This window comes from Chelonia mydas, chromosome 2 (genome assembly GCF_015237465.2).
Source record: "Chelonia mydas isolate rCheMyd1 chromosome 2, rCheMyd1.pri.v2, whole genome shotgun sequence".
NCBI lineage: Eukaryota > Metazoa > Chordata > Testudines > Cheloniidae > Chelonia > Chelonia mydas.
The window spans coordinates 2,108,551-2,136,151 of record NC_057850.1 but is presented as its reverse complement, the minus strand read 5'-3'; the positions used below and the strand labels follow the sequence as shown (position 1 = coordinate 2,136,151).

The 27,601-nt window shown below is 45.5% G+C and overlaps 1 protein-coding gene across 10 annotated transcripts in view; it reads right to left on the bottom strand.

The window, feature by feature from the left end:
• The window catches only part of LOC102933829, a 113,341-nt gene that overhangs the window by 18,378 nt on the left and 67,362 nt on the right, over positions 1 to 27,601 (bottom strand). For 8 of the 10 annotated variants that reach the window (XM_037891786.2, XM_037891789.2, XM_037891791.2 and 5 more), the window contains 12 exons: positions 27,434 to 27,567; positions 24,903 to 25,103; positions 20,357 to 20,505; positions 19,035 to 19,194; positions 18,679 to 18,787; positions 15,938 to 16,071; positions 14,057 to 14,168; positions 13,097 to 13,326; positions 10,980 to 11,013; positions 9,995 to 10,135; positions 9,237 to 9,442; positions 7,898 to 8,133 (listed from right to left, as the gene is read on the bottom strand). In XM_037891786.2, the coding sequence (XP_037747714.1) occupies positions 7,898 to 8,133; positions 9,237 to 9,442; positions 9,995 to 10,135; positions 10,980 to 11,013; positions 13,097 to 13,326; positions 14,057 to 14,168; positions 15,938 to 16,071; positions 18,679 to 18,787; positions 19,035 to 19,194; positions 20,357 to 20,505; positions 24,903 to 25,103; positions 27,434 to 27,567 (1,846 nt within the window). The remainder of the gene's footprint in view (positions 1 to 7,897; positions 8,134 to 9,236; positions 9,443 to 9,994; positions 10,136 to 10,979; positions 11,014 to 13,096; positions 13,327 to 14,056; positions 14,169 to 15,937; positions 16,072 to 18,678; positions 18,788 to 19,034; positions 19,195 to 20,356; positions 20,506 to 24,902; positions 25,104 to 27,433; positions 27,568 to 27,601) is intronic. The other 2 variants (XM_037891788.2, XM_043538921.1) reach the window with 1 other exon arrangement.

Genomic DNA, 27,601 nt, shown 5'->3' with positions numbered 1-27,601 from the left:
AGCACTGAAAACCCTTCTCAAAGCATCCCGCGGCCAGCTGCACAGTGGGATAGCTACCCACAGAGCACTGCTCTCTGTCCCAATGCAAGAGCTGCTAGTGTGGATGTACTCTGCCGACACAAGGAACATAGTGTTGACATGAAACAGCAGTTTAATTAAAGCGGTGGTGTATGTCGGCATAACTTGCGTTGACAAAACGCCGTAGCATAAACAAGGCCTTAGAAGAAGGACAAAGGTGCAGAGATACCATGCTGATGCGCCAGAGAAAACCCTAAGAGAGAAAGCAATGAGCCTGAATAGCCTTTTATATTTATTCTGGACAATAAATTTAAATTTAGATTGTTTCACATCCAGAAAAAGACCTTACCTGGAAGAGGTTCTTCATTTACAAAGGGAGGCTGTAGAGACATTGTACTGTAACATTCGGGGCCAAAGCAGTATAATTAATACCAGTTCACAGTAGCTTATGTAAAAGAGGACTTGTCAAACAAACTTGGGGTTTTTTTTATTTTTGCCTTTTTACTTTCTAATGTCTTCTGCATATTCCCAAGTGCAGGGATTTAGCCAGCAATACTAAGAATGTGGATTCTAGCTGAAGAGAGATTGGACCCTCCACAGATGCCAAGTCGATGGTATTCCTGAGTAAGCCTGTGTACTCAACTCCAAGGAGCCGTATGGAAGTCCTGTGAAGGCAGGGCACTAATACAGCCTTTGCCCTAATGGAATAAGCCCCAATCTTCTCAGGAAAAAATGGTTACTCACCTTCTTGCAACTGTTATTCTTCAACATGTGACGTTCACGTCCATTCCAACCAGGTGTACATGCACTGTGCACATGACAGCCAGAAGATTTTTCCCTTAGCAGTATCTGGAGGGTTGGCCTGGGCGTCCCCTGGAGTCACGCCTTCATGGCGCCCAATATAGGGCCCTGCCGACTTGATACCCGCCTCGGTTCTTCCCAGCGACTCAGACAGCAGGGTAGGTGGGTGGGTATTGGGAGGGACATGAGCACCACATCCTGAAGCACAGTTACGAGAAGGTGAGTAACCCGTTTTTCTCCTTCGAGTGCTTGTTCATGTCCATTCCAGTCAGGTGACTCCCAAGCTCAAGTTCAGGAGGTGGGGTCGGAGCTGTCCACTGATTGGAGCACGGCTCTACCAAAGGCCACGCTGCCTCGGGCCTGCTGGGCGATTGCATCGTGCGCAGTGAAAGCGTGTATGGAGGACCATGCCGCTGCTCTGCAAATTTCCTGGATGGGAACGCGAGCCAGGAACGCCGTTGAAGAGGCCTGAACCCTGGTGGAGGGGCAGCAACACCTACCAGGTTATAGCACTCATGTATGCAGGATGTGATCCATGATGAAATCCACTGAGGAGAGACAGGAAGACACTTCATTCTGTCCACCACAGCCACGAAGAGTTGGATGGACTTTAGGAACCGTTTTGTTCTCTTGATATAAAAGGCTAGCGCTCTGCAGACATCCAATGAGCGACGTCTCTGCTCCCTACCACTTGAGTGCAGCTTAGGACAGAACACGGAGAGGAAGATGTCCGGGTTGATGTGAAAATGGGAGACAACCTTCGGGAGGAAAGCCTGGTGAGGCCTGAGCAGCACCTTGTCCTTACAGAACACAGTGTAGCGGGGCTCTGATATTAGTGCCCTGAGCTCAGACACCCTCCTGGCTGAGGTTATCACTACCAGAAACGCCACCTTGTATATGAGAGAGAGAGAGAGAGAGAGAGAGAGAAGGAAGCACGTCATCAGTGGTTCAAAGTGTGGACCCATCAGTTTGGAAAGGACCAAGTTAAGGTCCCAAGGCAGGATCGGCTGCCTGACCTGTGGATATAGCCTGTTGAGTCCTTTCAGAAAACGACAAACCATAGTTGGCGAAGACCGACCATCCCTCTGCACCTGGATGGAAGGCTGAAATGGCAGCCAGGTGAATCCTTATTGACGACATGGACAGCCCCTGCTGTTTGAGATGGAGGAGGTAGTCCAATATAAGCGGTACAGCGTCGAGGATGAATGATGCTGTGCCATCCAGATTTAAAATCTCTTCCACTTGGCAAGGTAGGCAGCCCTGGTGGAGGGTTTCCTACTGCCAAGGAGGACTTGTCTAACCTGGTCCGAGCAGGCAAGCTCCATTGGGTTCAGCCATGGAGCTTCCATGCCGTGAGGTGCGGCAACTCGAGGTTCGGGTGCTGAAGGCGGCTGTGGTCCTGAGTTATTAAGTCCGGGAAGAACGGCAAGGTGACTGGGGCTTCCATGGACATTTCCAGGAGTGATATGTACCAGTGTTGGCAGGGCCAGGCTGGAGCTATCAATATCACCAAAGCTTGATCCCTCCATATCTTGAGGAACACCTTGTGAACGAGCGGAATGGGCGGGAATATGTACAGGAGATGGTCTCCCCACAGGAAGAGGAATGCGTCCACTATGGAGCCCGGACTGTGGTTCCGGAAGGAGCAGAGCTGCTGACATTTCCTGTTGAGTCATGTGGCAAAGAGGTCTGTCTGGGGAAAGCCCCACCGTTGGAAGATGGAGTTCGCACATCCGGGCGCAGGCACCACTCGTGGCCGTAGAACAACCTCCTGAGGTAGTCCGCCAACTAGTTCTGTGCTCCAATCTAGGTACGATGCTTGCAGGTGGACTGAATGCTCTATACAGAAGTCCCACAGCATGAAGGCTTCCTGGCACAGGGGAGAAGAGCGTGCACCCATTTGCTGATATAAAACATTGCTGTGGTGTGTCTGTCATAACTGATACACATCTCCCTGTTAGGTGGGCTCGGAAAGTCTGGCATGCCAGGCGCACCACTCAGGTCTCTGACATTGATGTGGGGAGCCAGTTCCACCTGAGACCAGAGGCCTTGTGTCCTGAGGTCTCCCAGAGGTGCTCCCCAGCCCCAGTCTGATGTATCAGTCACCAGTGAGAGAGTTGGCTGGGGGCAGGCAAAGGGAACCCCAGCACACCACCTGTGGGTCGAGCCACCACAGAAGAGAGTCGAGGACAAGGCGAGGCAGAGTCATGACCCTGTCCAAACTGTCCTGAACTGGCCGATACACCGAGGCCAGCCACCACAGGAGCGGCCGCAGTCTGAGACCGGCGTGTTGCACCATACAGGTGCACGCTGACACGGGTCCCAGGAGTCCGAAGCAATTCCGTGCTGTGGAGGTGGGAAACTGCCTGAGACTCTGAATGTCATCGCCCATGGCCTGGGTTGAGTCCAGCACTGCCCCTATAAACTCTATCCGCTGAACGGGGGACAGAGTCGACTTCCCCGTGTTCAGGAGAAGGCCCAGTGCGTTGAATGTTGCCGTGATGAATTCGACTTGTGCCTCCACTAGGGCCCTGGAGCGGCCCTTGATCAGCCAGTCGTCGAGGTACGGGAACACCTGTACCTGGCGCCTGCGCAGGAACGCGGCTGCGATGCCGTGCGCTTGGTAAATACTTGAGGCGCCGCTGACAGACTGAAAGGGAGGACTGAACTGGTAGTGGTTGTTGCTCACCACAAACCTGAGGTATTTCCTGTGGGACGGAGTTATCGCTATATGAAAGTAGGCGTCCTTCAAGTCTAGTGCAGCATACCAGTCCCATGGATCCAAGGAAGGGATGATGGAGGCCAACAAGACCACGCGGAATTTGAGTTTCTTCATGAACTTGTTGAGTTTGCGCAGGTCTAGAATAGGCCTTAGCCCACCTTTGGCTTTTGGTATTAGGAAATACCGGGAATAAAAACCCCTGTCCCTGTAGTCCTGAGGAACCTCTTCCACTGCTCCTAGTGAGAGGAGTGTTTGCACCTCTTGGATAAGGAGTTGCTCGTGAGAGGGGTTCCTGAAGAGGGACGGGGTAGGGGAGTGAAAGGGCAGGAGGGCCGAGAATTGGAGTGAATATCCCCTTTCTACTGTGCAGAGCACCCAACAGTCCAACCTAATGCGAGCCCACACAGGGTAGAAAGGGGATAGATGGGACGAAAAGGTAAGGCGGGATGGAGCCAGTCTCTGCACTGTTGTGTCGCCCCCAAGCGCGCCTTCAAAAGGCCTGCTTCTGGCCTGAGGAGGGTTTAGGCTAGTCAGAGCCCTGGCCGGATGAGGTCTCTTTCTCGAGTTCCTGTTCCTCAGGGGACGGGGGGGGGAGTGAAGAGAGGAAGCCTGAAGTGTTTCCTCTGGGTCGCACGCATGTGGAGGCCCAACAGCCTCAGGGTGGCCTGAGAGCCCTTGAGGCTGTGCAGACGCGAGTCAGTCTTTTCTGAAAACTGACTGACCTTCAAAAGGGAGATCCTGACTTGTCTGCTGCACCATGTATGGTAGGCCCGAGAGCTGCAGCCAGGAACTCCTCATGGCCACCCCGGTAGCCACTGTACGGGAGGCTGCGTCCAACGCCACCCACAGGGACACAAGGGAGATCAATTTGCCCTCCTCTTCTAGTGCGGAGAACTCCGCACAAGAGTCAGAAGGCAGAAGTTCAGAGAACTTTTGCATAGTCCCACAGGTGTTAAAAGTGTATCTGCTAACCACCGCCTGATGGTTAGCAATACGGAGCTACAACCCCAAGTCGAGTATATTTTCCTCCCCAAAAAGGTCCAATTTCTTGGCCTCATGGTTCTTGGGAGAAAGTCCCTGGTAGCCCTACTGCTCACGCTGGTTAGCAGCATCAACGACCAGGGAGTCCGGTTGGGGGTGGGTGTACAAATGTTCATACCCATGTGAGGGAACAAAATACCTCCGCTCGTATCTTTTGGAGGTTGGCGGCAGTGAGGACGGGGTCTGCTACAGAGTCTTGGTGACATCTCTAATTGTTTTGATCAGTGGCAGCATGATTCGGGGTGGCCCAGGAGGGGAGAGAATATCAACTACTGGATCAGTTTTCTCCACCACCTCCTCCGTTTTGCTATTCAGGTTCTGGGCCACCTGTCTCACTCAGCAGCTGCTGAAGGACCCTAAGGTCCTCTAAGGCCGGAGCAGTCGAGGTACCCACCACCACCTCGTCCGACGACTAGGATGAGAAGGTGGCGGGAACCGGGTTCTGTTCACTGCCCTCAGCCCCTCTGGGGTCCTGCGGGGCAAGGAGCAATGGCACTGTGGATAGCGCTGGGATCGGGGGCCAGGGATGACGCCGAGGACGGTGCGGCAGCTGACATTGTTGTTGGCTGAGGCCATCGACACCGAACTGGAACCCTGGCTTTGATGATAGGCCCAGGGTGTCCAGAAGGGCCACTGAGGAGCCTGCCACTAGCCTGGCCATGGCGCCAGGTAGGGATGTCGATCGCATCGAGAGCAGGATCTTCTGCTCCTATTAGAATGCAAGGACTCCACTTCCGATTCCAAGGTCTCTGATTGAAAGGACCAGGGAGGAACGGAGCCTCCTGGTGCCAGGGATTGGTGCCAAGTTGGGGACCGGAGCAGCTCTCCTGCATGGCCCCCAGTGCCGCAGGCTGACGCAATGGGGATGGCCTCATGGCAGACATCATCGCCGGCTTGCCCACAGAATGTACAGGGCCTGGTATCCGTGCCGGTGACCTCTCCCTCCTAGGAGACAAAGGCAGAGCCGTGAGTACTAACAGGTCCGCTGCTGCCTTGAATGCCTCTGGCGTGGAGGGGAGCTGTATATCCTCATAGCAGCAGGCCGGTGAGCGATGTGGGTCCGGACTCAACGGGACCCCTCCTGGGGCAGGAGTTGATGGGATCCCAGCCAATTGAGCGCCCGATGGGGGCTTGCTGGTTAAATGGTCCTTGGATCTAGCTGGGGAGCGCCTCTGTCTGACTTTTTCTTTTTATGGGGCACCACGGAGCGAGAGCAGTGCCTTACTGATGCCTGCCTGTGGGTGGAGCCGTGGCGGTGCTGAGGGTCTGTAACTGAATCCTTCCTCAGTGCCGGCGCGCTGCACACCAAGGATGCGACTCTCGAGGCCAGGTCCGGCGTGGGGTTCCGACTGTGGCCGAAGTGCTGCCTCCATAAGTAAGACTTGGAGTCACTGCTCTCTGTCCTTAAGGGTCCTGGGGCGGAAACTCTTACGGATTTTACAGCGGTTCCTGAGATGCCCCTTGCCAAGACACTTAAGGCACAAGTTCGGGTCGCTTCTTGGCATAAACGTGCCACTGTCTGAGCGCAGTTTAAAGCCTGGGGACCGAGGCATAGCCCACATGCCTGAAAAAACACGTCGGGGTGAAACACCCCCCGCAAACGAAACTTATAAGAAAAGCTAACTATAAACTACTCTTCTGCAAAATCTAACTATGTACACGAAGAGAGATATTGCAAAGCATGTGTTTGCTGAGGCAAGAGCGGTAGGGAGTTCCAGCTAGCTGTCACAGGCAGTAAGAAAGAATTATTGGGGGAAGGGGGGATGGTGTCGGGTTGGCAAGGCACTATATTGGGCATCATGAAAACACGACTCCAGGGGGCACCCAGGCCGACCCTACTGATACTGCTACGGGAAAAATCTTACGGTTGCTGTGCATGCAGCACACACATACCTGATTGGAATTGACATGAACAAGCACTCGAAGAAAAACTAGAGCTTTAGCTGAAGTGCAGCAGGTCTATCCCCAAAACGCTTCCATCCAGATCTTAATGACAGCTTGTATCCAAACCTACAGGCAATCCAGGACAGAAGCAGCCCTGGCACGGAAGGACTTCCTCCAGCTTGAGGACAGTTGGAGTCCTGGGGCAGCGCTGGCAGAACAGGAGGAGCCGTCAGCACAGAAGATGATGGAACGAAGGTCCTGGAGCCAGTCATTTGACCCAAGACCTATCTGTGTTTCCTTGTTGTCTTTAAGAAAGCCTGCCAGATGAGGGAACACCCCAGAGCTCTACTTTCTCTTGCCTGAAGGCAGAAGAACCAACTCTTGCCCCAACTGCATTATATCGCAAAGACTGGGCAGCTTGCGGGAACTGGACTAAAACGGAATATCGTGGGTTAGCTGGGAAGACACTGTCTTAGGCGATGTCTACACAGCAGCTGGGAGAGGGTTTCCCAGAGCACGCAGGCAGACACACGCTAGCACTGCTCAGGCTGGCACGCTAAGACTAGCAGTTCAGCCACAGGAGGCTGCCCAGGCTACTGCCTGAACACAATCCCACCTGACCCTCTGGTTCGGCAAGCTAATCCCAGTCATCCCAGCCACACTGCTATTCTTAGTGCACGAGTCTGAGCAGAGCGACTGCGTCTGTCTAGCCGTGCTGGGAAGCGCCCTCCCAGCTGCCGGGTAGCTATCGCCTTAGGCAATCAACTTCTACAAGAAAATGAACTGGATTGTGTTATTAATCTATTCCTCTCTTCATAAGACAATAACCGAGTAAACAGAAGTATAACATTTTAGGTGGATGAAGCCAGTTTTTCAAGTTAACACAATTTTTTGCTTTAATGAGGGTGCAGAATCAAGAAGGGACAGAGGAGACAGGCTCATCTTTTCCCCTTGCACCAACGAGGGCTCTACCTCCATGAGTCACAGTGTACTGCGAGTGCCTATTGGGAGGTAGGAGGTAAATCTCCACATGGTTCCCACACGGAATGACTATAGGAAACTACACTTTAAGGGGCAGAGGAAAAGTGGAGGGCTGGATTGGCTGAGCAACCAGTAATGAGAGTTTTCCAGCTTTGAAGCCTATACACTTTAAAATATCCCATTTTAATTGTATTTACATTTTGTCACCAAGTCTCTCTTCTGAGCTTGGCCTTTGCAGGGCACATTTCAATCTTGAGCTGAAATTTTTGTACAGACTTTTGAGCTTCTAAAAATGTGATTTTCTGACAGGGCCTGCTCTGTATTTACACTGTAGCTGAGACAGGGGGTCAAGTATGATAGTGTGCTGCAATATCTGCTGATGCTGTTGAGACCTTTCACTGAAAGTACTGCTATGTGAGCAGTGAAGCCCCGAGATCACCACGCAGTTACCTCGGTAAATGGAACCCAGCAGGCTCCACTTCTGGGCTTTGTTCTATGGTTTTGCCTTTGTGCTTCTTCTCCAACTGTGACTGGATCTCTCCTCCTCCTCTCTTTCTGCCATATGGATACAACTTCATGCCAGGGAGCAGGGGCTGCTGTGCAATGGTGAAGACAGTTGGTTGATCTGATGGCGAACTGGAAGGTGAGACCTCAAGAGTCTTTTCTTCATCATCATATTTTAAGTCCTAGGGAAGAGTAAAAAAATTAAATACCTGCTAAACTGAAAGTACTAAAATGCAGCCTGCAGCAACCTTAACTTTTGCATTCTTAACCATGCATCTCTAAGGCTTTCTTAACGTATTTTGTATGGAATTTCCACGGGTTCTCTCTTTGGTTTAAAAAAAGAATATGGATTTTTTTTTTCCCCCCAGAATTCAGCGAAAACACAGCAAGAGTTCCAGGAGCACTGAACAAGATGAATAGCAGCTGAGCCCGCAACAGTTTACAATTCAACAGTATGCAGCTTATGATACCTGCATACGCATGCACAGCATGGCCGCCTTTTGCTGCACGCTTTATAAAAACAATGAGACGATGAATGCAGAAGTCTACTGCAAAAACAGTACAAATATTTCAAAGGCTCATAAGTCAGTTAAATTACAAAGCTTTTGTTTAAAGACTTTCCAAAAATAATTCACCATCAGATAGAGATCAACCCTCAATAATTTCAACTCAAGAGGTTGAAATTATTACCCTGAAAGATGAGTGACTAAACACCATGAAAGAATATTTTATCTCCATCATCACAAGATTCAAATCAAATGAAAATTCCTGCAGGTGGGATATCATCCAACAGCTGGCAGGGGCAGAGATCCATGATCAAACTGTGGATGTTAGAGTGGTTACATTCAAGAGTCTCCCAGAAGCGAAGCCTCGCAAGAACAGCACAGAAAGCTTGTTGTGGTGGCTAGCTAAACTAAAGGCACAAATACAATATGGGAGTTTGTAGTTAAGTCATGCATGTCTGTCTGATTAGGAAGTAGGTCTGATAGATAAATACGAAAAAAAAAAAAAAACCCCAAAAAAGCAAAAATCATTGTAAGTCAGTGAGAATTCACTGTGTCACTAGAACTAGATTCTACTTGAGGTTGAAGAATCTGTTCAAGAGTATGTGATCTATTAATATGTAGGGGAAGCCCCCAGTCTTCCAGGACAACACTTCAGGACTGGCTGACTCATCTGTGGAGCTCAAGTATCTGATAATACCAGCATTCCCAGCAAACAGCCTCTAACTCATTCTCTCTTTGGAAACAAGCTTGTTTTCTGATAGTCACCCTGAAATTCCCACCTCTAGCATGCAGAACTCATGATGGCTCACTTTGACAGTGTAATACACTCCCAGCGATTCCAGTTTCTCTCTCCCCTGCTGCAGATTTAGTTCCCGGAACCACGGTATGCCCCCATGTCTTGCCGATATGAATTCTACCAAGCTATAGAAAGATGACGGGTCCTGGGGCTTGTCCAGGATAATGAGCACCTCCTGGTTACCTAGGTCTAAAGACAGTACAATTAAACTACATTACATAGCACAACATAAACTAATCTCAGAAGCGTGAAGGAGCTTCTTCTATCACTCCCCCCACTTCCTACTAGCTGTTGTTTCTAGGAATCCAATATGTTCCGAGGTAGTCTCAGGATGTTTATATGGTTTATGTAGCACAGCGATACTAGGTCTATGGAGTAACTCAAATTAGCATACATACTGCTCCATACAGAAGACACAGCAGGAGATCTTCAAAGAAACTTCTGCTGGCTCCACACATGATGATGATAATGACAGATAGAAAAAGCTAATGTGGGTGTATGTGTGGTTTCCCCCTTGGGACAGGGAAGACAAGGCACACCTATCACTGCAAAACACATTAGCCCATTGTAGAGGTTCAGACTCTAAATTACAGTATATGGTACATTTGTCTGGTGGAGGTGAGGGAAGATATGGAAAACAAACATTTTACAAACAAAAAGCCCTTCAATAGTTCACAGGTTTATCTAGATGGTTTTTCAAGACATCACCACCACCTGGGAAGCATTCCCATTTCCACTCACTTGGGTTGGATGCCTGGGCTCCCAATCTGGAGTAAATGTTCTTGGCAAACTCAGGAGAGACATGAAGGATCAAATAATACAGGTGGAAGCAACATTCGCAAAGATACACGCTGCTGAACGGAAGAGTCATGGTGGTATGATCTTCGGAGGAAGAAAGATGAGAATTTAAAAGTATGCTCATATTTATGCTCCTATGATAGCCAAACTGTACTCAGTGTTTCAAAATCTCTGAAAATAATACGGTGCCACAGCCAAACGATGGTGCTGTCACTGCTCTATTTATATTATGTGCTTTGTCCAGGTGGAAAGAGAATATCCTCATATCAAAAACCTAGTTAATCTCTCGTGTGGGAGGCTTAAATATCTGTTCATTTAATATTCTAAAATGAAGTCTAATTTTAAAGTGTACAAAGAAAAAACCCTCAATGGAGAATGGCAGTGGGTATTAAACACTGTAATGACTAACTCCTTGAAGTCAGTGACCAGGAGCTTTCTCAGAGCATCAATGCAATCTGCCAGGCTGGGAACTCCTGGTTACTAAGATTTACCTACAGGGTATCCCCAAGGTGCACCAAGCCCTAAAATGGTGTGTAGGAAAAAGAGTGGCATGAAGTTCTAGTCTCTGTCTCTTCTGAGAGTACAGATGGAGAAGTAACAGGAATGTTTCCAGCTGTGCCAGAAAAGTGTGAATGGATTCAGTGAGATCAATGATTCTAAAAGTCAATCATTCTGATCCAATTCATACTGCCCATGGAATGTCCCCACACTAGAGGGACCTTGCTTCTGTGTGCTGAGTCCCAATGCTTCATAGCCAAGGCAGAAGCAATGGTCAAAACAGTTTCTTTCTTGGGAGTTTTAAATACCAACTTCAAGGGACTGAAGAAAACCCTTCTTTTCTGCAGTTTATACACGGGGGGGGGGGGGGGGGGGGGGGGCTGGAAAAGGGAGGGTGTGCACAAAGTTAAAAATGATGTAGGCTACTGACCTGTCATAGTGACAGCGACTTCTTGCACAGATATCTTAAAAATACAAGAGACAGATTTGTTAGGTGATAACTCATTGATTGGCAAATAGAACAGTGAGAAAAGACATTTAAAATCAAGGTTCGTGGCTCTCTTTCATTTTACAGTATTGACCCCCGAATGGAAGTCTAAGATATTTTCATAGAGAAGCCCTGAAATGGATGACAGGCTTTGCTTTCTCCTGAAGATCAGTTTTTGAATTTATTTTGCTAATAGCCTCTATGAGTTAATAAAGTACACTGCAACTGAGTACTGGATAATACATTTTGCAGTTAAAATATTTCATTTAGAAACTGTTAAGGATGTAAATATATGATACAATTTTATTAGTTTTAGGAAAAAAAACCCGTTTCAATTTCCAGATTTTCATCATTCAGATCCCCCAAACAACTTTATCACTAACTCTATAATTTCACCAACCATTGCTGAGTAAACCCAGGGTTTACTCAGCAATATAGATACAGGAGATGCAAATGGCAACCATTCATTGTACGGTTTCTGTGTACTTTCAGGCCAGAATTTGATATATTTATAAAACTTTTACGATGAAGACCTTGAACTCTATCTGGAAGTGCATAAGGAAGGTAACTCAGAGTATAATGTTCACCGTATACTTTGGAGGATAGGTGGAGTTGACTGCCCTGTCTAGTTGGCAGTAGCTGTGGATCCAGGAGTGTATTAAGGCTCATTGGTAGAAATAAAGAGAATTATAAAACACCTACATGAACGAGGACAGGCCAAGCCAGCACACCTTCTGTAAAAGAAGCTTGCACCTCTTTATTAAAATTCTTTAAGCATGTCAACAAAATAGTGGATAAAGGGGAATCTGGCAACATAATGTCTTTGGACATTGCAAATACTTTTGGAAAGTCTCTCATAAGAGGCTTTTCTGCAATCGTGTATGACATCGCACCTTCCTCTGAAGCAAGTAGTGGTCACTCTCAGGGCTGGTCTACAGTAAAGCTGTAAGTCGACCTAAGTTATGCTACCTCAGTTATGTAACTGAAGTTGACGTAACTTAGGTCGACTTACAGCGGTGTCTACACCGCGCTGTGTTGATGGGAGACACTCTCCCGCCGACTTACCTTCCGCCTCTCAGGGAGGTGGAGTACAGACTCGACGGGAGAATGCTCTGCCATCGACTTAGCAGGTCTTCACCAGACCCGCTAAACTGACACCGCTGCATCGATAGTAGCAGTGCCTATTTAGCTGTAAGTACAGACAAGACCTGAGAGGCAGAAAACTGTACTCTAGTTTGGTCTAGAATGGCAATTAATAGGTTTGTAAAATATTCAAGCCAAGTGTTGCAACTGACAAACTTTATAAAAAGTGCTGAAGGAAGCCACAGTGGTTCCAGGTCTGTGGTAGATAAATCACGATCTAAAAGCCAGTCAGCCAGCGGCATTTCGGAAGTACTCAAAGGCACTAACTTTCATGGAGGACCATAGGAATGAATAAAGGGGGGGCGGGGGGGCTGGGTTCCTAGGGTCTTAAAAGAAGTTAACTTATCTTCTTGAAGTCTGTTTTCCAACTTCTCACATCTCCAATTAATCACAAACATAAGAAAAAAAACTCTGTGGCAGAATGCTCCACACAGAAGTTTCTGGTAGAAAGGATTTATTTTGAACAAGTTAGGGCTGTGCAAGGGACCAAAATCAAACTTACCTGGGAAATCTAGTTAAAACTCAACTACTGAAAGGAGAAACAGCTTCGCAATGTGTTCAAACCTGCCTGAGGGCAGAGAGTGGTCACAGAAAGAATGAACATTTCCAGTGAGGATAAATTTCAAGAGGAGAAAAAGGGAGATCTAATATCGGCGCAGAAAAAGAAAATCCTCCCTGTTAGCATGGAATCCATGGGTATACTATATTACACCAGTGAATCTTTTGAGACAGCGAAATAGGATATACCATATATTCTGACTGCGTAGCATTTCGAATAATAGGGCTCAAAGTTTCACACCACTTTGGCAGAAATATTTCTGCTGGTTTCTCTTGTGCCTTCTCTCTTGGACACACAAATCTGCTCCTACGGAACATCCCTCCCAACCCAAGGGAAGAGGTGCTTTTACATTCAGTACCTGAATGGGATTAATGTGAGAAAGTGACATGGTCCCAATGCGGATGATATTGCACTTTCCCAAGAAGTTTGGGGGATCCAAGCCTTCCTGCAGCTCCCTCTTTAATGGCAGCCTTCTCCCAGGAGAAGCAGGTACAGAACAGCTCTCTGTCTGGTTGAGGTTGGGAAGAACATAATCTACACGGGATATTTTACAAATCTTGCTGACTTTGGCACAGATGTTCACTAAAACTGGACAAAACATTAAAGGAACAAATGTTATTCCCTCCGCTGACCAGCAGTCCTACCGGTTCAAAGCTGCACCTGTTATAAATGCAAGACACATTGAAGCCAGGCTTTCCACAGCAAGAAATGGGTAGCATTAACATGACTTGTACCGCTCCCAATAAGCTATGTAACCGCTTAAACTGGAACACTGCCAAGTAACCAATTTCGTGCAAGGCTTTCCAGTGGATACACGGCACCTGGTATCTGTGTAGAAGACACACCTGGTGCAGCTGGCAGCCCATTCCCAGGAGAGTAGAGGTACCACTGGTAATGTCTGCCATCCTTGTGGATCTTCCCCTTTCAGTTGATGTATATACAATTATGCTTGTGTGTGAAAAGTCTGCCTCTGAGGACACACCACTAGAAGGGGCAGGCACGCAGCCCAAATCTGACAAATGCAAAACTCTTTTTTTTAGGGATGGTAAAGTACAGTTCAGCACCCTTTTTAGTATGAGAGCATTACAGTTCAAAACTTAAAGACAGCACAATTTCGATCAGCACACTCTGAAGTATGAGATTACTGAATTAGCTGCAGCAATGCTTACTTGTTAGAGTTCACATATGTAACCAGCCTCTAACTGCTCCACAAGACGGTGCTGAGTGCTGTGATGTTCTGTCTCTATGTGCAGCATTCACTCTAAACATTGTTTACAGGGACGAGAGGAAGCCTACGTGTAAGCAATAGCCTCTTTACCTGGAATAATTCCATCATTTTTCTGGACAAGCTTCAGCATTGGTTCAAACTGCAGAGTCAAGGATTTGGTCAGCTCCTGAACCAAGCACTCAAAACTACCACCGATGTCGATCTAAAACAAGACAAGGCTTCAAAGTTTCATGGTACACTCTAATTTTCTTCAAAATGGATATTAATTCTCTTTTAGTCAGCAGGGCCCTTTTTGTTTAGTAGGCTGCTTCACCACTAGATCACTCTAATCAGGCTAAATCTCTTTGATAATCCCCGTATAAGAGCAACAACCAAAACAAAACAAGTGAAACTCAGAGGGGAGAAGGCTCAGGTTGCAGTTTTATATGGAAACCTTGTACATTAAGTATCCGGGACACAAGCCTCCCTCTCCCGTTTATCTACACATAGTCACTTGGTGAGCTCACATTTTTCATGGCATGGGACATGTTTTTATAGTCTTGTGGACCTGCCTCCTCTCCCATTTGCAACCCGATGGACCCGCTCTCTTCCAGTTCTCAGTTACACAATGTGCATAGGCTAGGCTGGCTCCTCTTCCTTATTTCCAACTACTTGTATAGGGCACCAGGGCTCTTTGCCACCAATAGCCTAGAAACAGCTGGAAGCAAAGAGGAAGAATCTGCATAATGTGACCTATCAAGACCCCTGCAGGTCATGGACTGCAGTTTGAGGACCATTTTAGTGAGCAAACAACCAGTTAGTGAGACTACAAATAAATTTTAAAATCTGACATGTTTAAAATCAGGTCCAAATTATACGGTTGCTCACGCAGTGGTACTCAACTTTGCTGAAGTACTACAACCGCAATTTTATCATTGTCTTTAATATAGAAATCTGACCCCTCGAGATGATCAAAACCAGCATGCAATGCTTTGTCTGAACCGTAGATTTCCTGTATCTCTCTGCCTCTTCACTTCTTTTCAAACCTCACCCGAAGACAGAATTAAAAAATAAATGAAATATAAATACTGGTTTAACTCTAAAGCATACTGAAATATACAGCAGAGCCTCAGAGTTCTGAACACCTCGGGAATAGAGGTTGTTCGTAACACTGAACAAAACGTGATGTCTGTTCTTTCAAAACTTTACAACTGAACACTGACGTAATACAGCTTTGAAACTTTACTATGCAGAAGAAAAAAACTGCTTTCCCTTCTTTTTTCAATAGTTTACATTTAACACAGCACGGTACTATATTTGCTCTTTTTGTTCCCAGTCTCTGCTGTTCCTGATTGTGAACTTCCAGTTCCAAACGAGGTGTGTGGTTGACTGGTCAGTTCGTAACTCTGAGGCTCTCCTGTAACAGGCATGTATGACACTATGAAGAGTTGTTTGTAATAATAGAAATCTGATTACTAGTAGCTCATCAATAAGTCAGCTTACTGATTCAAACAACCTAAAAGCAGTAGGAGTCAAGTGTGAAAGAAACTGGAGACAGCAATCATGGTATGTAGCCCCATGGTACTGTCCCCATATAGAGACTCACTTCAAGGAGGCATCCTGCACAAAGCTTGTCTGTCGGTGTTTCACACAAAATCTTTCACAGACAGTAGAAATCTTTCCATCCAGTCACAGTTTCTTGCAAGTTATTCTCCCTTCTCCATACTAGACAGGATTATTAATAGCACTGGAATCTCACCAGGGCTAAAATCCCAGTAAATACTGCAACAAGAGTCAAACTAAACACAACGGGAGGGGTCTACTTCTAATACTGGCTGCCATTCTTGCTACTTAACTGCAAATGGAAAAGCTACAATGCTTCTTCCAAGTCATACTAAACAGCACAGTCCCGTGACCTGAGAGACAGCAGTTATATCACATTGTACAAGGTCAGCTACTTTCCAGAAGAGGGCTAATTCTGTTTCATCTCACCTGGAGCAGGTCAAGCTGGTGCCGTAACTTATCAGTGACACAGTTAAACATGGTCTCCTTCTGATTGCGGACGTGCCTCTGCATAAGATCTTTCATTCTCTGGAAACAGCCAGGACCATTCAGTTGACTACAAACTACAGAAGAGAGATGGTATTTAAATATCAGCACATAATCTTACAAGTGTTGGTGCAGCCTTGCCCACATGCTACTCAACCAACGGCCAGAATGGCAATCTGTCAGGACACCTGGTGCCACACAATGACTACTAAAATGGAAAAGGCAATCTAATAGAGGTGTGGCCTACAGAGATCACAGGTCCCAACCAGAGATGACCCATGCCTGCTGATAGTGGAGGGGGAAAACCCCAGAACAGCTCAAGTCATGCCCCGCCCCCAAAGCAGTGCCTCCCTCCCAGAAAGCAGTGGCCCCTCCCTGCACCTCCCAGCTGTTCCTCCTGTCTGCTCAGCTGTCCTGTAGGGAGGAGGCCCTACCGCACCATGTGATCAAGCCGCTGGAGAGGGGCACATGACCCTACACGTCCCCCCCTCACACACACGTATTGCCTCTGGTCCCAGCATATGCTGCTTCATTTTGATCCAAGTGACCATACTAAACTGCACATTGGGACGGCGCTGAAGGCACTAGACAGCCTTACGATTCATGAAGCCCCAAGCTGTCATGAGGAGAGAAGTTCTTTCTCTCGGGAACAAGAGGGGCAAAGCTTGCATGCGAAACAGGGCTCCACACTGAAGATAAGGTGGGACATAATCTTCATTGTAGAACTCTGCTATATTTAGCTTGTAGACCACACAGACTGTGAACTACACAGCCAGAAGCTTTGTGGTCATGACACAGAGCACTTCTCTAGTGCTTTTATAGCAAACCATAGCGGCATATATACCGGCATCATAACCGTCACTGTGGGTTAAACTCAGGATGTTCAGCACCAAACATACAAACCTCTACTACCTGCATTACTGACCCTCTTTAGCTGTGAGAAAGCAGCAAATTGTATGCTCTGCAGCTAGTCGGTAGGGGGAGTCATCAGCACATAAAAAAAAGTCAGGGTATTACACGTTGATCCCTCAAGCTCTTTTCACCAAGGAATGTGAGAAGCTACAGACCTGACAGCAACTTCAGTAGAATAGGGTAGTGGATTGGTTGCTAGGTTGTCTTCTGGCACCCTTAAAACATATCAGTACATTTCAAAACCCATAAGGTCTCCACAATCCCTAGACTTCTAATCTCAAAACTGTGGACAGCATTTGACCTACCACTCTTCTGCTTTCATCATCACATGCTTCCAATTTTAAATTAGCCCAGACCTATGCCATCATAAACACAGCAGCAAAGTATTACTTCATACATGCCACCATATGAAGCAATCACTACAGTGTCTCTGAAGTCCTTTATAAAGTTTCCAGAGACTTATTTTGGTGTGGCTCCTAACATCCAGAAGGATTACAGGAAGAGGATAGCCTTCCTGTATTTCAACTGTTGTTCTTTGGTGAGACTGCCATTTCATAAAAACGTAAGAATGACCATATTGGGTCAGACCAAAGGTCCATTTAGCCTAGTATCCTGTCTTCCGATGGTGGCCAATGGCAGGTGCTTCAGAAGGAATGAACAGAACAGGTAATCATCAAGTGATCCATCCCCTGTTGCCCATTCCCAGCTTCTGGCAAACAAAGGCAAGGGACACCATCCCTGTCCAATCTGGCTAATAGCCATTGATGAACCTATCCTCCATGAATTTATCTAGTCCTTTTTTGAACCCTGTTATAGTGTTGGCCTTCGCAACATCCTCTGGCAAGGAGTTCCACAGGTCGACTGTGTGTTGTACAAAGAAATATTTCCTTTTGTTTTAAACCTGCTGCCTATTAATTTCATTTGTTGACCCCTAGTTCTTCTGTAATGAGAAGGAGTAAATAACACTTCCTTATTTACTTTCTCCACACCAGTCATGATTTTATAGACCTCTATCTTATCTGCCCTTAGCTGTCTCTTTTCCATGCTGAAAAGTCCCAGTCTTATTAATCTCTCCCCAGACGGAAGCTGTTCCATACCCCTCATCATTTTTGTTGCCCTTTCTGAACCTTTTCCAACATATCTTTTCTGAGATGGAGTGAGCACATCTGCACGCAGTATTCAAGATGTGGGCATACCATAGATTTATATGGAGGCAATATGATATTTTCTGTCTTATTATCTATCCCCTTCTTAAGGATTCCCAACATTGTTTGCTTTTTTGACTGCCGCTGCCCATTGAGTGGGTGTTTTCAGTGTCAGATTTCACTGCCAGATGGAGGCACGCACCACACCTGGGTGCTACTCCATTGCTGTGACAGACTCCAGCTCTAGCTCTGTGCAGTTCCACAGCACTGCTGTGGAATTTCATTCTCTGCTCCTTCTCTCCCTTTTGAAGATGCTAAGTGATCTACAAATACACAACATTATTATTCGGCTGCTCAAGAATAAGAATGTAAAGTGATCCCTTTGAGCTAGGCCTTTGAAATGTAAGAAATAAAAGTGGGAAAAGCAGACTCAACAGGCGGAGTCATGTAGTGACTCTACCACCATACAGATTTCCATATTACCAGCTTGGGAACCATTCCGTCCAGTACTAACTGGCAGAATTCACCACCGCACAGATGTTTAGCGTCACTGCTACAATTTGGTTCCCAGGTCAGGAACTCAATGCACAGGAAGCCAGACTTAGCCCAGCTATAGGATTTTCCTACCTGCATATATTGGTTTCATGCTAGCCTGTATTTCTGGCGTCAGGACACGGGATATACCACGCTGCCTTTTATTGATGTACTCTGTCTGATCCAGGAGAAAGTTACACAACTGAGAAGTGAAGGAAGGAAAAATCAGTATGGTTTGCTACAAAAAGTTCTCTCATTTCAAATGAAGTGGCTGCTTACCAAACATTGCCAATTACCCACGACAGTTATATTACTTGAGCATTTGCAGATTCCCTATAGTAAGCACAGGGCAAACTGCAAACAGTGAGGCATCCTCACCATATTTACCCAACACAAAACAGACAAGTTTTGAAGGGCATCCACTGCATGGACCCCCTTGCCAATCTTACCAAAGCCTGGACAGCTTCCATTTGATGCCTCTGAATGACGCTTACTGGCTCTGTGTTTCTGCCTTTTTCCTGGAGCTTGTTCTTGAGATCTCTGAAGAAGTATTTCAATTTATCTAAGATGGCTTTGCTGAACTGTTTGATGGACTCCCCCAATCTACAACTGGAAGGGGGAAAATACATTCAAGGATTAATCCAGGCACCTAAGGGCATGAGTAACATGCTGCAATGCCAAAAGGGGCATTTGGGGGCATGATCACCATGCACTTATACTGCTCTTGGAGGAGATAAAATGGTGGGGTCATACTGATGACCAAATGATGAAGTTATGTCCAGAGAAATGAGTTCTATGAAACATCTGCATTTTTTTCCACAGGGTCTAAAGTCCCACTACAAATGCTAGGTGCCCTTTCAGGGAACCCTTGCTGCATCAGATCTGTCTGTTTCTGTCCTGGGCTTTCCTACTTCTATAACAGCTTCCATCAGAGGATCTCAAAGCACTTTATACTTTTTAACGAAGCGGTGTATTAGTACCTATAAAAGATAGACCACTATTCAGTATGGCAATTTATATTATGGATCTACTGTTCCAAAGTTTGGATCACATAGGCTACAAGTGATTGATTTCTTAATTCAGAAGAGGATATTTTAAATAAGTACTGTTACTCCATGATATAAATAATATTCTCCAAAGGATTAGTAAATTTTACGTTCCCTTAAGAGTTTCAGAATTTAACACCTTCATCCTTGTTAAGACTTGCACTACAATAACAAGTTATAACTAGTACATAGATACAGTGTATAAAGACTGTATTTTTAAAATAGTAATTGAATACGTTTCTGCAAGAAGCGACTAGAGAATATGGTCCCCATTCTGCAACTGCACTTAAGAAAACTGGGCTCTGCACCAGCACTCTGGCATTTGGTTGCAAGACTAGGGACTGTGTGATATAATTTAATACAAAAATACAAATGAGTACATAACTAATCCTTTCCCATTTAGGAAGCAATGCAAATTAGACACTAAATCAGCCATGAAGTGATCTCCACCTTTTGGGAGACAGGAAGTGAATTGGAAGGCTCAGCCCCTCAGGGGAAGAAATCATGAAGTTTTGCCATTCCCTGTATCAAATGCTGGAATATCATTTCACCTATGGCATAAAGTGGCCTGAGGACATTAGAGAACAGAGGCCATGCATTTTGTACCAGCTCATCTCACAGTTTTTGGCAGATAGCACAAAATTGTGTTTGTTTTTATACCAGAGAGGTTTGCAAGTGTCTTGTGTTAGTTAGAATGTCCTAGTGTGCAATGAAAAGGAGGGTACCTGAAGACGTCATTCCATGTCATGGAGATTGCACTGGATATTGGCTCTGTGAGTTGCTCATTGAAATCAACAAACCCACATGCTCCAGAGCTATAGACACCTTGACGAGCGCACACAGCTCGATACGTAGCATAGGGGTATCCAATAACCTGTGAAATGGAAAGCAAGGAGGGAGAGGGTCTCTCACAGTATTTCAACGTACACAGGAGACAGCGGTTCAACTCTAAGACACGAATATGCTCTTTGGTTGCTCACAGGTGAGAAATGTACCTTTGGGATAACCATATCATATCTGTGCAAGGCATTGACAGTGTATGATTTAGCTTCTGAGTGCTGTAAAGTAATACAAATAAAAAGAGCAGCTCAAAAGGGATAGACAGCTTACTATGACAATTCCTTGCCCACTTATGGACTACGAGGTGCTGTTCCCCTACAGAAATAAGACAACTACATGCCAATGCAGAATAGTTTGCAGGGAGGTGGCGTGAGATACACTAGAACAGTGAGCAGACTAAGAGGCAGGAGTGCAGCACCCATACAATGTTCTATTATTTGTATTCAGGTAGTGGTTAACGGCTCCAATCACAGCTCCATTGTAGTGGGCACTGTACAAAAACACTTAATACAAAACTCAGAAGTCTAGATTACTAGTGAAACTGGCAGATGGATGAAACTCACAAATGGCTGCGTAGATTTACTAGTGGTTGTGCAGCATTTTTAAAATGCAAGATGCTGTTTAACTGGGAGAGGTGAAGCAAACAGTGACAGTAAATGAAACACATCTTAGCACAATTAGTCATTAACTGAGCTACAGCAGCCAACATCATCTCTATTACCCACAAAACCCTTACATGACTAAAGTCTACACCATCTACCTAGAGCAATACACATTTTTGCTAACAACCCTTGGAATTTTCTTCATTTCAATGGAATGGGAGTGCCAGCACTGCCCTTTCCTTCCATAAGATATTTACTAAGAACATAAAAATGGCCAGACTGGGTCAGAACAAAGGTCCATCTAGCCCAGTATCCTGTCTTCCAACAGTGACCAATGCCAGGTGCCTCAGAGGGAATGAACACAGCAGGTAATCATCAAGTGATCCATCCCGTCACCAATTCCCAGCTTCTGGCAAATGGAGACTAGGGACACCATCCCTGCCCATCCTGGCTAAAGCCAACGATGAACCTATCCTCCATGAATGTATCTAGTCCTTTTTTGAACCCTGTTATAGTCTTAGCCTTCACAACATCCTCTGGCAAAGAGTTCCACAGGTTGACTGTGTTGTGTGAAGAAATACTTCCTTTTGTTTTAAACCTGCTGCCTATTAATTTCACTGGATGACCCTTAGTTCTTGTGTTATGAGGAGTAAACAACACTTCCTTATTTATTTTCTCCACACGAGTCATGATTTTATAGACCTCTATCATATCCCCCCTCAGTCGTCTTTTTTCCATGCTGAAAAGTCCCAGTCTTATTAATCTCTCCTCATATGGAAGCTGTTCCATACCCCTCATCATTTTTGTTGCCCTTTTCTGAACCTTTTTCCAATTCCAATATATCTTTTTTAAGATGGGGCGACCCCATCTGCATGCAGTATTCAAGATGTGGGAGTACCATGGATTTATATAAAGGCAATAGGATATTTTCTGTCTTATTATCTATCCCTTTCTTGATGATTCCCGACATTCTGTTCGTTTTTTGACTGCCGCTGCACACTGAGTGGATGTTTTCAGAGAACTATCCACAATGACTCCAAGATCTTTTTCTTGAGTGGTAACAGCTAATTTAGACCCCATCATTTTATATGTATAGTTGGGATTATGTTTTCCAATGTGCATTACTTTGCATTTATCAACACTGAATTTCATCTGCCCTTTTTTTGCCCAGTCACCCAGTTTTGTGAGATCCCTTTGTAGCTTTTCACAGTTTGCTTTGGACTTAACTATCTTGAGTAGTTTTGTATCATCTGCAAATTTTGCCACCTCACTGTTTACCCTTTTCCAGATCATTTATGAATATGTAGAACAGCACTGGCCCCAGTATAGACCCTTGGGGGACACCACTATTTACCTCTCTCCATTCTGAAAACTGACCATTTATTCCTACTCTATGTTTCCTGTCTTTTAACCAGTTACCAATCCATGAGAGGACCTTCCCTCTTATTCCATGACTGTTTACTTTGCTTATGAGCTTTTGGTGAGAGACCTTGCCAAAGGCTTTCTTAAAATCTAAGTACATTATATCCACTGGATCCCCCTTGTCCACATGCTTGTTGACCCCATCAAAGAATTCTAGTAGATTGGGGAGGCATGATTTCCCTTTACAAAAATCATGCAGACTCTTCCCCAAAAAATCAAGTTCATCTATGCGTCTGATAATTCTGTTCTTTAGTATAGTTTCAACCAGTTTGCCTGGTACTGAAGTTACGCTTACCGGCCTGTAATTGCCGGGATCACCTCTGGAGCCTTTTTAAAAAATTGACATCACATTAGCTACCCTCCAGTCATCTGGTACAGAAGCGGATTAAAATGATAGGTTACATACCACAGTTAGTAGTTCTGCAATTTCACATTTGAGTTCCTTCAGAACTCTTGGGTGAATACCTGGTGACTTATTACTGTTTAGTTTATCAATTTATTCCAAAACCTCCTCTATGACACCTCAATCTGGGACAGTTCCTCAGATTTGTTACCTAAAAAGAATGGCTCAGGTTTGGGAATCTCCCTCACATCCTCAGCTGCAAAGACCGATGCAAAGAATTCATTTAATTTTTCCACAGTGGCTTTATCAGCCTTGAGTTCCCCTTTAGCATCTCAATCATCCAATGGCCCCACTGGTTGTTAGCAGGCTTCCAGCTTCTGATGTAGTTAAAAATTTTTTTTGCTATTACTTTTTGAGTCTTTGGCTAGCTATATTTCAAATTCTTTTTGGCCTTCCTAATTCTATTTTTTCACTTCAGTTTATGCTCCTTTCTATTTTCCTCAATAGGATTTAGCTTACATGTTTTAAAGGATGCCTTTTTGCCACTTACTGCTTCTTTTACTTTGTGGTTTAGCCGCAGTTGCACTTTTTTGGTTCTCTTACTATGTTTTTTAATTTTAATTTGGGGTATACATTTAAGTTGAGCCTCTATTAAGGTGTCTTTAAAAAGTTTCCATGCAGCTTGCAAGGATTTCACTTTTTGCGCTGTACCTTTTAATTTCTGTTTAATTAGCTTCCTCATCTTTGTATAACTCCCCTTTCTGAAATTAAATGCTACAGTGTTGGGCTGATGCGGTGTTTCCCCCACCACAGGGATGTTAATTATATTATGGTCACTATTACCAAGCGGTTCAGCTATAATCACCTCCTGGACTTGATCCTGTGCTCCACTGAGGACTAAATCAAGAATGGCCTCTTCTCTTGTGGGTTCTAGGACTAGCTGCTCCAAGAAGCAGTCATTTAAAGTGTCAAGAGACTCTCTGCATCCCATCCTGAGGTGACATGTATCCAGTCAATATGTGAATAGTTGAAATCCCCCATTATTATTATGGAGTTTGTTATTTTTATAGCACCTCTAATCTCCCTGAGCATTTCATAGTCACTATCACCATCCTGGTCAGGTGGCCGGTAATATATGCCTACTGCTATGTTCTTATTATTCAAGCATGGAATTACTATCCAAAGAGATTCTATGGTACAGTTTGGTTCATTTAAGATTTTTTCTTCATTTGATTCTACGCTTTCTTTCACATATAGTGCCCCTCCCCCACCTGCACGAACCTATTCTGTCCTTCTGATATATTTTGTACCCTGGTATTACTGTGTCCCATTGATTATCCTCGTTCCACCAAGTTATGCCTATTATATCAATACCCTCATTTAATACGAGGCACTCTAGTTCACCCATCTTATTATTTATAGACTTCTACCATTTGTATACAAGCACTTAAAAACTGTCACTGTTTAGCTCTCTGCCATTACATGATGTAATTGAATGGGACTCTTTCATTTGACTGTTTCTCATCAGATCCTACTCATATTTTATCTTCCATCCTCTCCTCTTTACAAGGATATAGAGAATACCCATTAATAGATCCTCCCCTAAGGGATGTCTCTGTCTGAACCACATGCTCCTCCGCACCTGTCGGTTCCCCCCCCCCAGCCCTTAGTTTAAAAACTGTTCTACTACCTTTTTAATTTTAAGTGCCAGCAATCTGGTTCCATTTTGGTTTAGGTGGAGCTCATCCATTCCGATGTATAGATTCTTTCCTTAAAACTACCACCACTAATACCCCACCCCAGTTACATAGCATTTTTAGAGTGATGCAAAAAAACACTAGATAGTCCTCAACACACCGCTCCAACATAGATCAGCATTAGCATCGTTTTATATTTGGCTTTGTACAGAACACAGTACATGGAGAGCAGAGGGGTACAATAATGTAAGTGCAGAAGGAAAGAGCAGTGAAAGACAGCACTAAGCTTGAGAGGCAGGCAGGATGGCAAGGGTGTTGACAGTGAGAGCATAGGAGAGGGTTTGGCAATCAGAAGCACGTATCTTACAGGTAAACCCCAACTTCTGACTTTGTCTTCACACAGCTCCTCTGCCCTTCTGGCTCCTTTCTTTAGGCTGGCGAGAATGAGGACAGAAAAATAGTACTTGATGTCATGGAGGCTGTCTTCCACGGCCTCCTGAAAGAGCGTGGGTAGTCTCGACAGGCACTCCTGCACGATTTCTTGAACCTGGGCCCGGTGAGAATTGTCCTGAAAGGCAAACAGAGAAGATCCTAACAGGGCAATGTAAAAAGCTCAGTGCAACAGGCACATGAGGCCACCTACATCCCTGCTGAGCTCCGCCAGTTGCTTCAGAAACATCCAGAGGCCTGCACACAATGCAAGCAATCAACGTGGGCCGCCTGCTACATTGCTTCAGGTCACTGGATGTTGGCTAAACAGCACCTAGAAGAATTAAAGAACACAACTGAGAGCTAACTTCGTACAGAACCCACAGCTCTGCTGGCCTACTAGATCCACATCCAGAGACAAGTTGGATGCTGTAATATCTTTTACTGGACCAACTTTTCTCCGTGAGTGAGACAAGCTTCTTAGCTATGCAGAGCTCTTCTTCAGGTATCCGTGTAAGCTCAAAAGCTGGTCTCTCTCACTAATAGAAGCTGGTCCAACAAAAGATATTACTGCACCCACCTTGTCTCAAATATTCTGGGACCGACGCGGCAAGAACACTGCATACAGACCTATATCCAATAAGTCTACACATCTCTCCAGTGGAAGATCCTGTGACCATCAAAGCATGCACACACCACAGATATGTGGGCACCCTGCATTACATTCAAAGGCAGCATAACACAGGGCAGCAGCAGCAAGATGCCATGAGCCAAAGAGCTACAGCTACTTAGCCACCCACATCTTTAACAAAGAGGTACAGCCTACAGAAACTACAGGTCCCAGCCGGAACCCTAACCCTAACCCAAGCATTCAGGCCACACCTCATATGCTAGGACCTGGAGTCTTCTGGCCACAACTCCATATGAAAAACAATAAAGTGGGCACAGGCTGCACTTCAGAATGTTTGGAGCTGGATAAGACGCAGAGAATGCCATTTGGCATCCCTTGGTTTAGTGACATGATTAAATACCTTTGCCTTCCTCCCTCTGCTACAAAGTGAACCTATGGGACCCATCCAACAAGTATACTTCACAGGCCTGTACTGGACCAAGAACAATGGCATACAGTAGCACCTCAGAGTTACGGACACCAGAGTTACAAACTGACCAGTCAACACCTCATTTGGAATTGGAAGTACACAATCAGGCGGCAGCAGCAGAGACCCCACCCCGCAAAAAGCAAGTACAGTACTGTGTTAAATTACTAAAAAAAATAAATAAAAGAAAACAGCATTTTTCTTCTGCATAGTCAAGTTTCAAAGCTGTGTTAAGTCAATGTTCAGCTGTAAACTGTTGAAAGAACCATAACATTTTGTTCAGAGTCACGGACATTTCAGAGTTACAAACAACCTCCATTTCCGAAGTGTTCATAATTCTGAGGTTCTATTGTAGTTACAATTTTTTCTCATGTATGAGTTTGTCTTTGGTTCAAACTAATGACTGCCCATTGTCTGCCATCATTGCTGTCACAGAGGAGTTCCATTTGGGTTATGTACTAGAAGTCAGTCAACGTGAAATGCATTAAACAAGTAAAATACAAAGATTAATTTTAAAAGAGAGAAACTCAGGGCTTGTGCTGCAAACAGAGAGAAGGAGAAGTGAGAAGACAGTCTCTTTGGTTCCCTAAATATGTATATTAAGCAGGAGTCTACTAGGCCATACTGTTCATTTTGCTGGCCGCCATTCCAGCATTTCTTCTTCATCTTGAGTAGGACCCAGGACAATAGCACTAACAGCCAGCAACATGTATCATGCAATAAACCTAGAGTCCATGCAAATCACTGCAATATGTCCATTCCAGCGGTTCTCAAACTGTGGGTCAGGACACCAAACTGGATCACGACCCCATTTTAATGGAGTTACCTGGGATAGCGTTAGACTTGCTGGGGCACAGGGCTGAAGCCGGAGCTGAAGCCCTACCACCCGGGGCTGAAGTCAGAGCCCCAGGGCTTCAGCCCTGCATGGCAGGGCTCAGGTTACAGGTCCCCTGCCTGAGGCTGAAGCCCTTAGGTTTCGGCTTTGGTCCCCCCGCCCAAGGCGATGGGGCTCGGGCTTTGGTTTTGGCCCCAGACAGTGAGGCTCGGGCTCCAGCTAATCTAACGCCATCCCTGGCGACTCCATTAAAACCGGGTACTGACCCAGTTTGGGGTCCCGATCCACAGTTTGAGAACCACTGGAATAGACATATTGTCTGGGTTTGTGGAACTCAGGCAGGCTCAGGCTTCGGTCCCCACTCCCGGGGTTGTGTAGTAATTTTTGTTGTCAGAAGGGGGTTGCGGTGCAATGAAGTTTGAGAACCACTGGTCTATTCCATATTATGCATTTGCAAATACTTATCAGTTTTGAGGGAACTTTTAATAGTTGCTCAACCCAAATAAAAGTAAATTAAAAACATTAGTGTATGCTTACCTCTGCTCTCTGATTGGTCAGATAATTGACCACTTGACTTATGACACGAGCCACATTTCTGATCACCTTCTCTGTTGCCACCATGCTATGCTGCAAGGCAGTTTGAATGGCAAACTTCTTCAGAGCCGGTATTTCTGGACAAAGAGACAAGAGAACATGACCATTCCC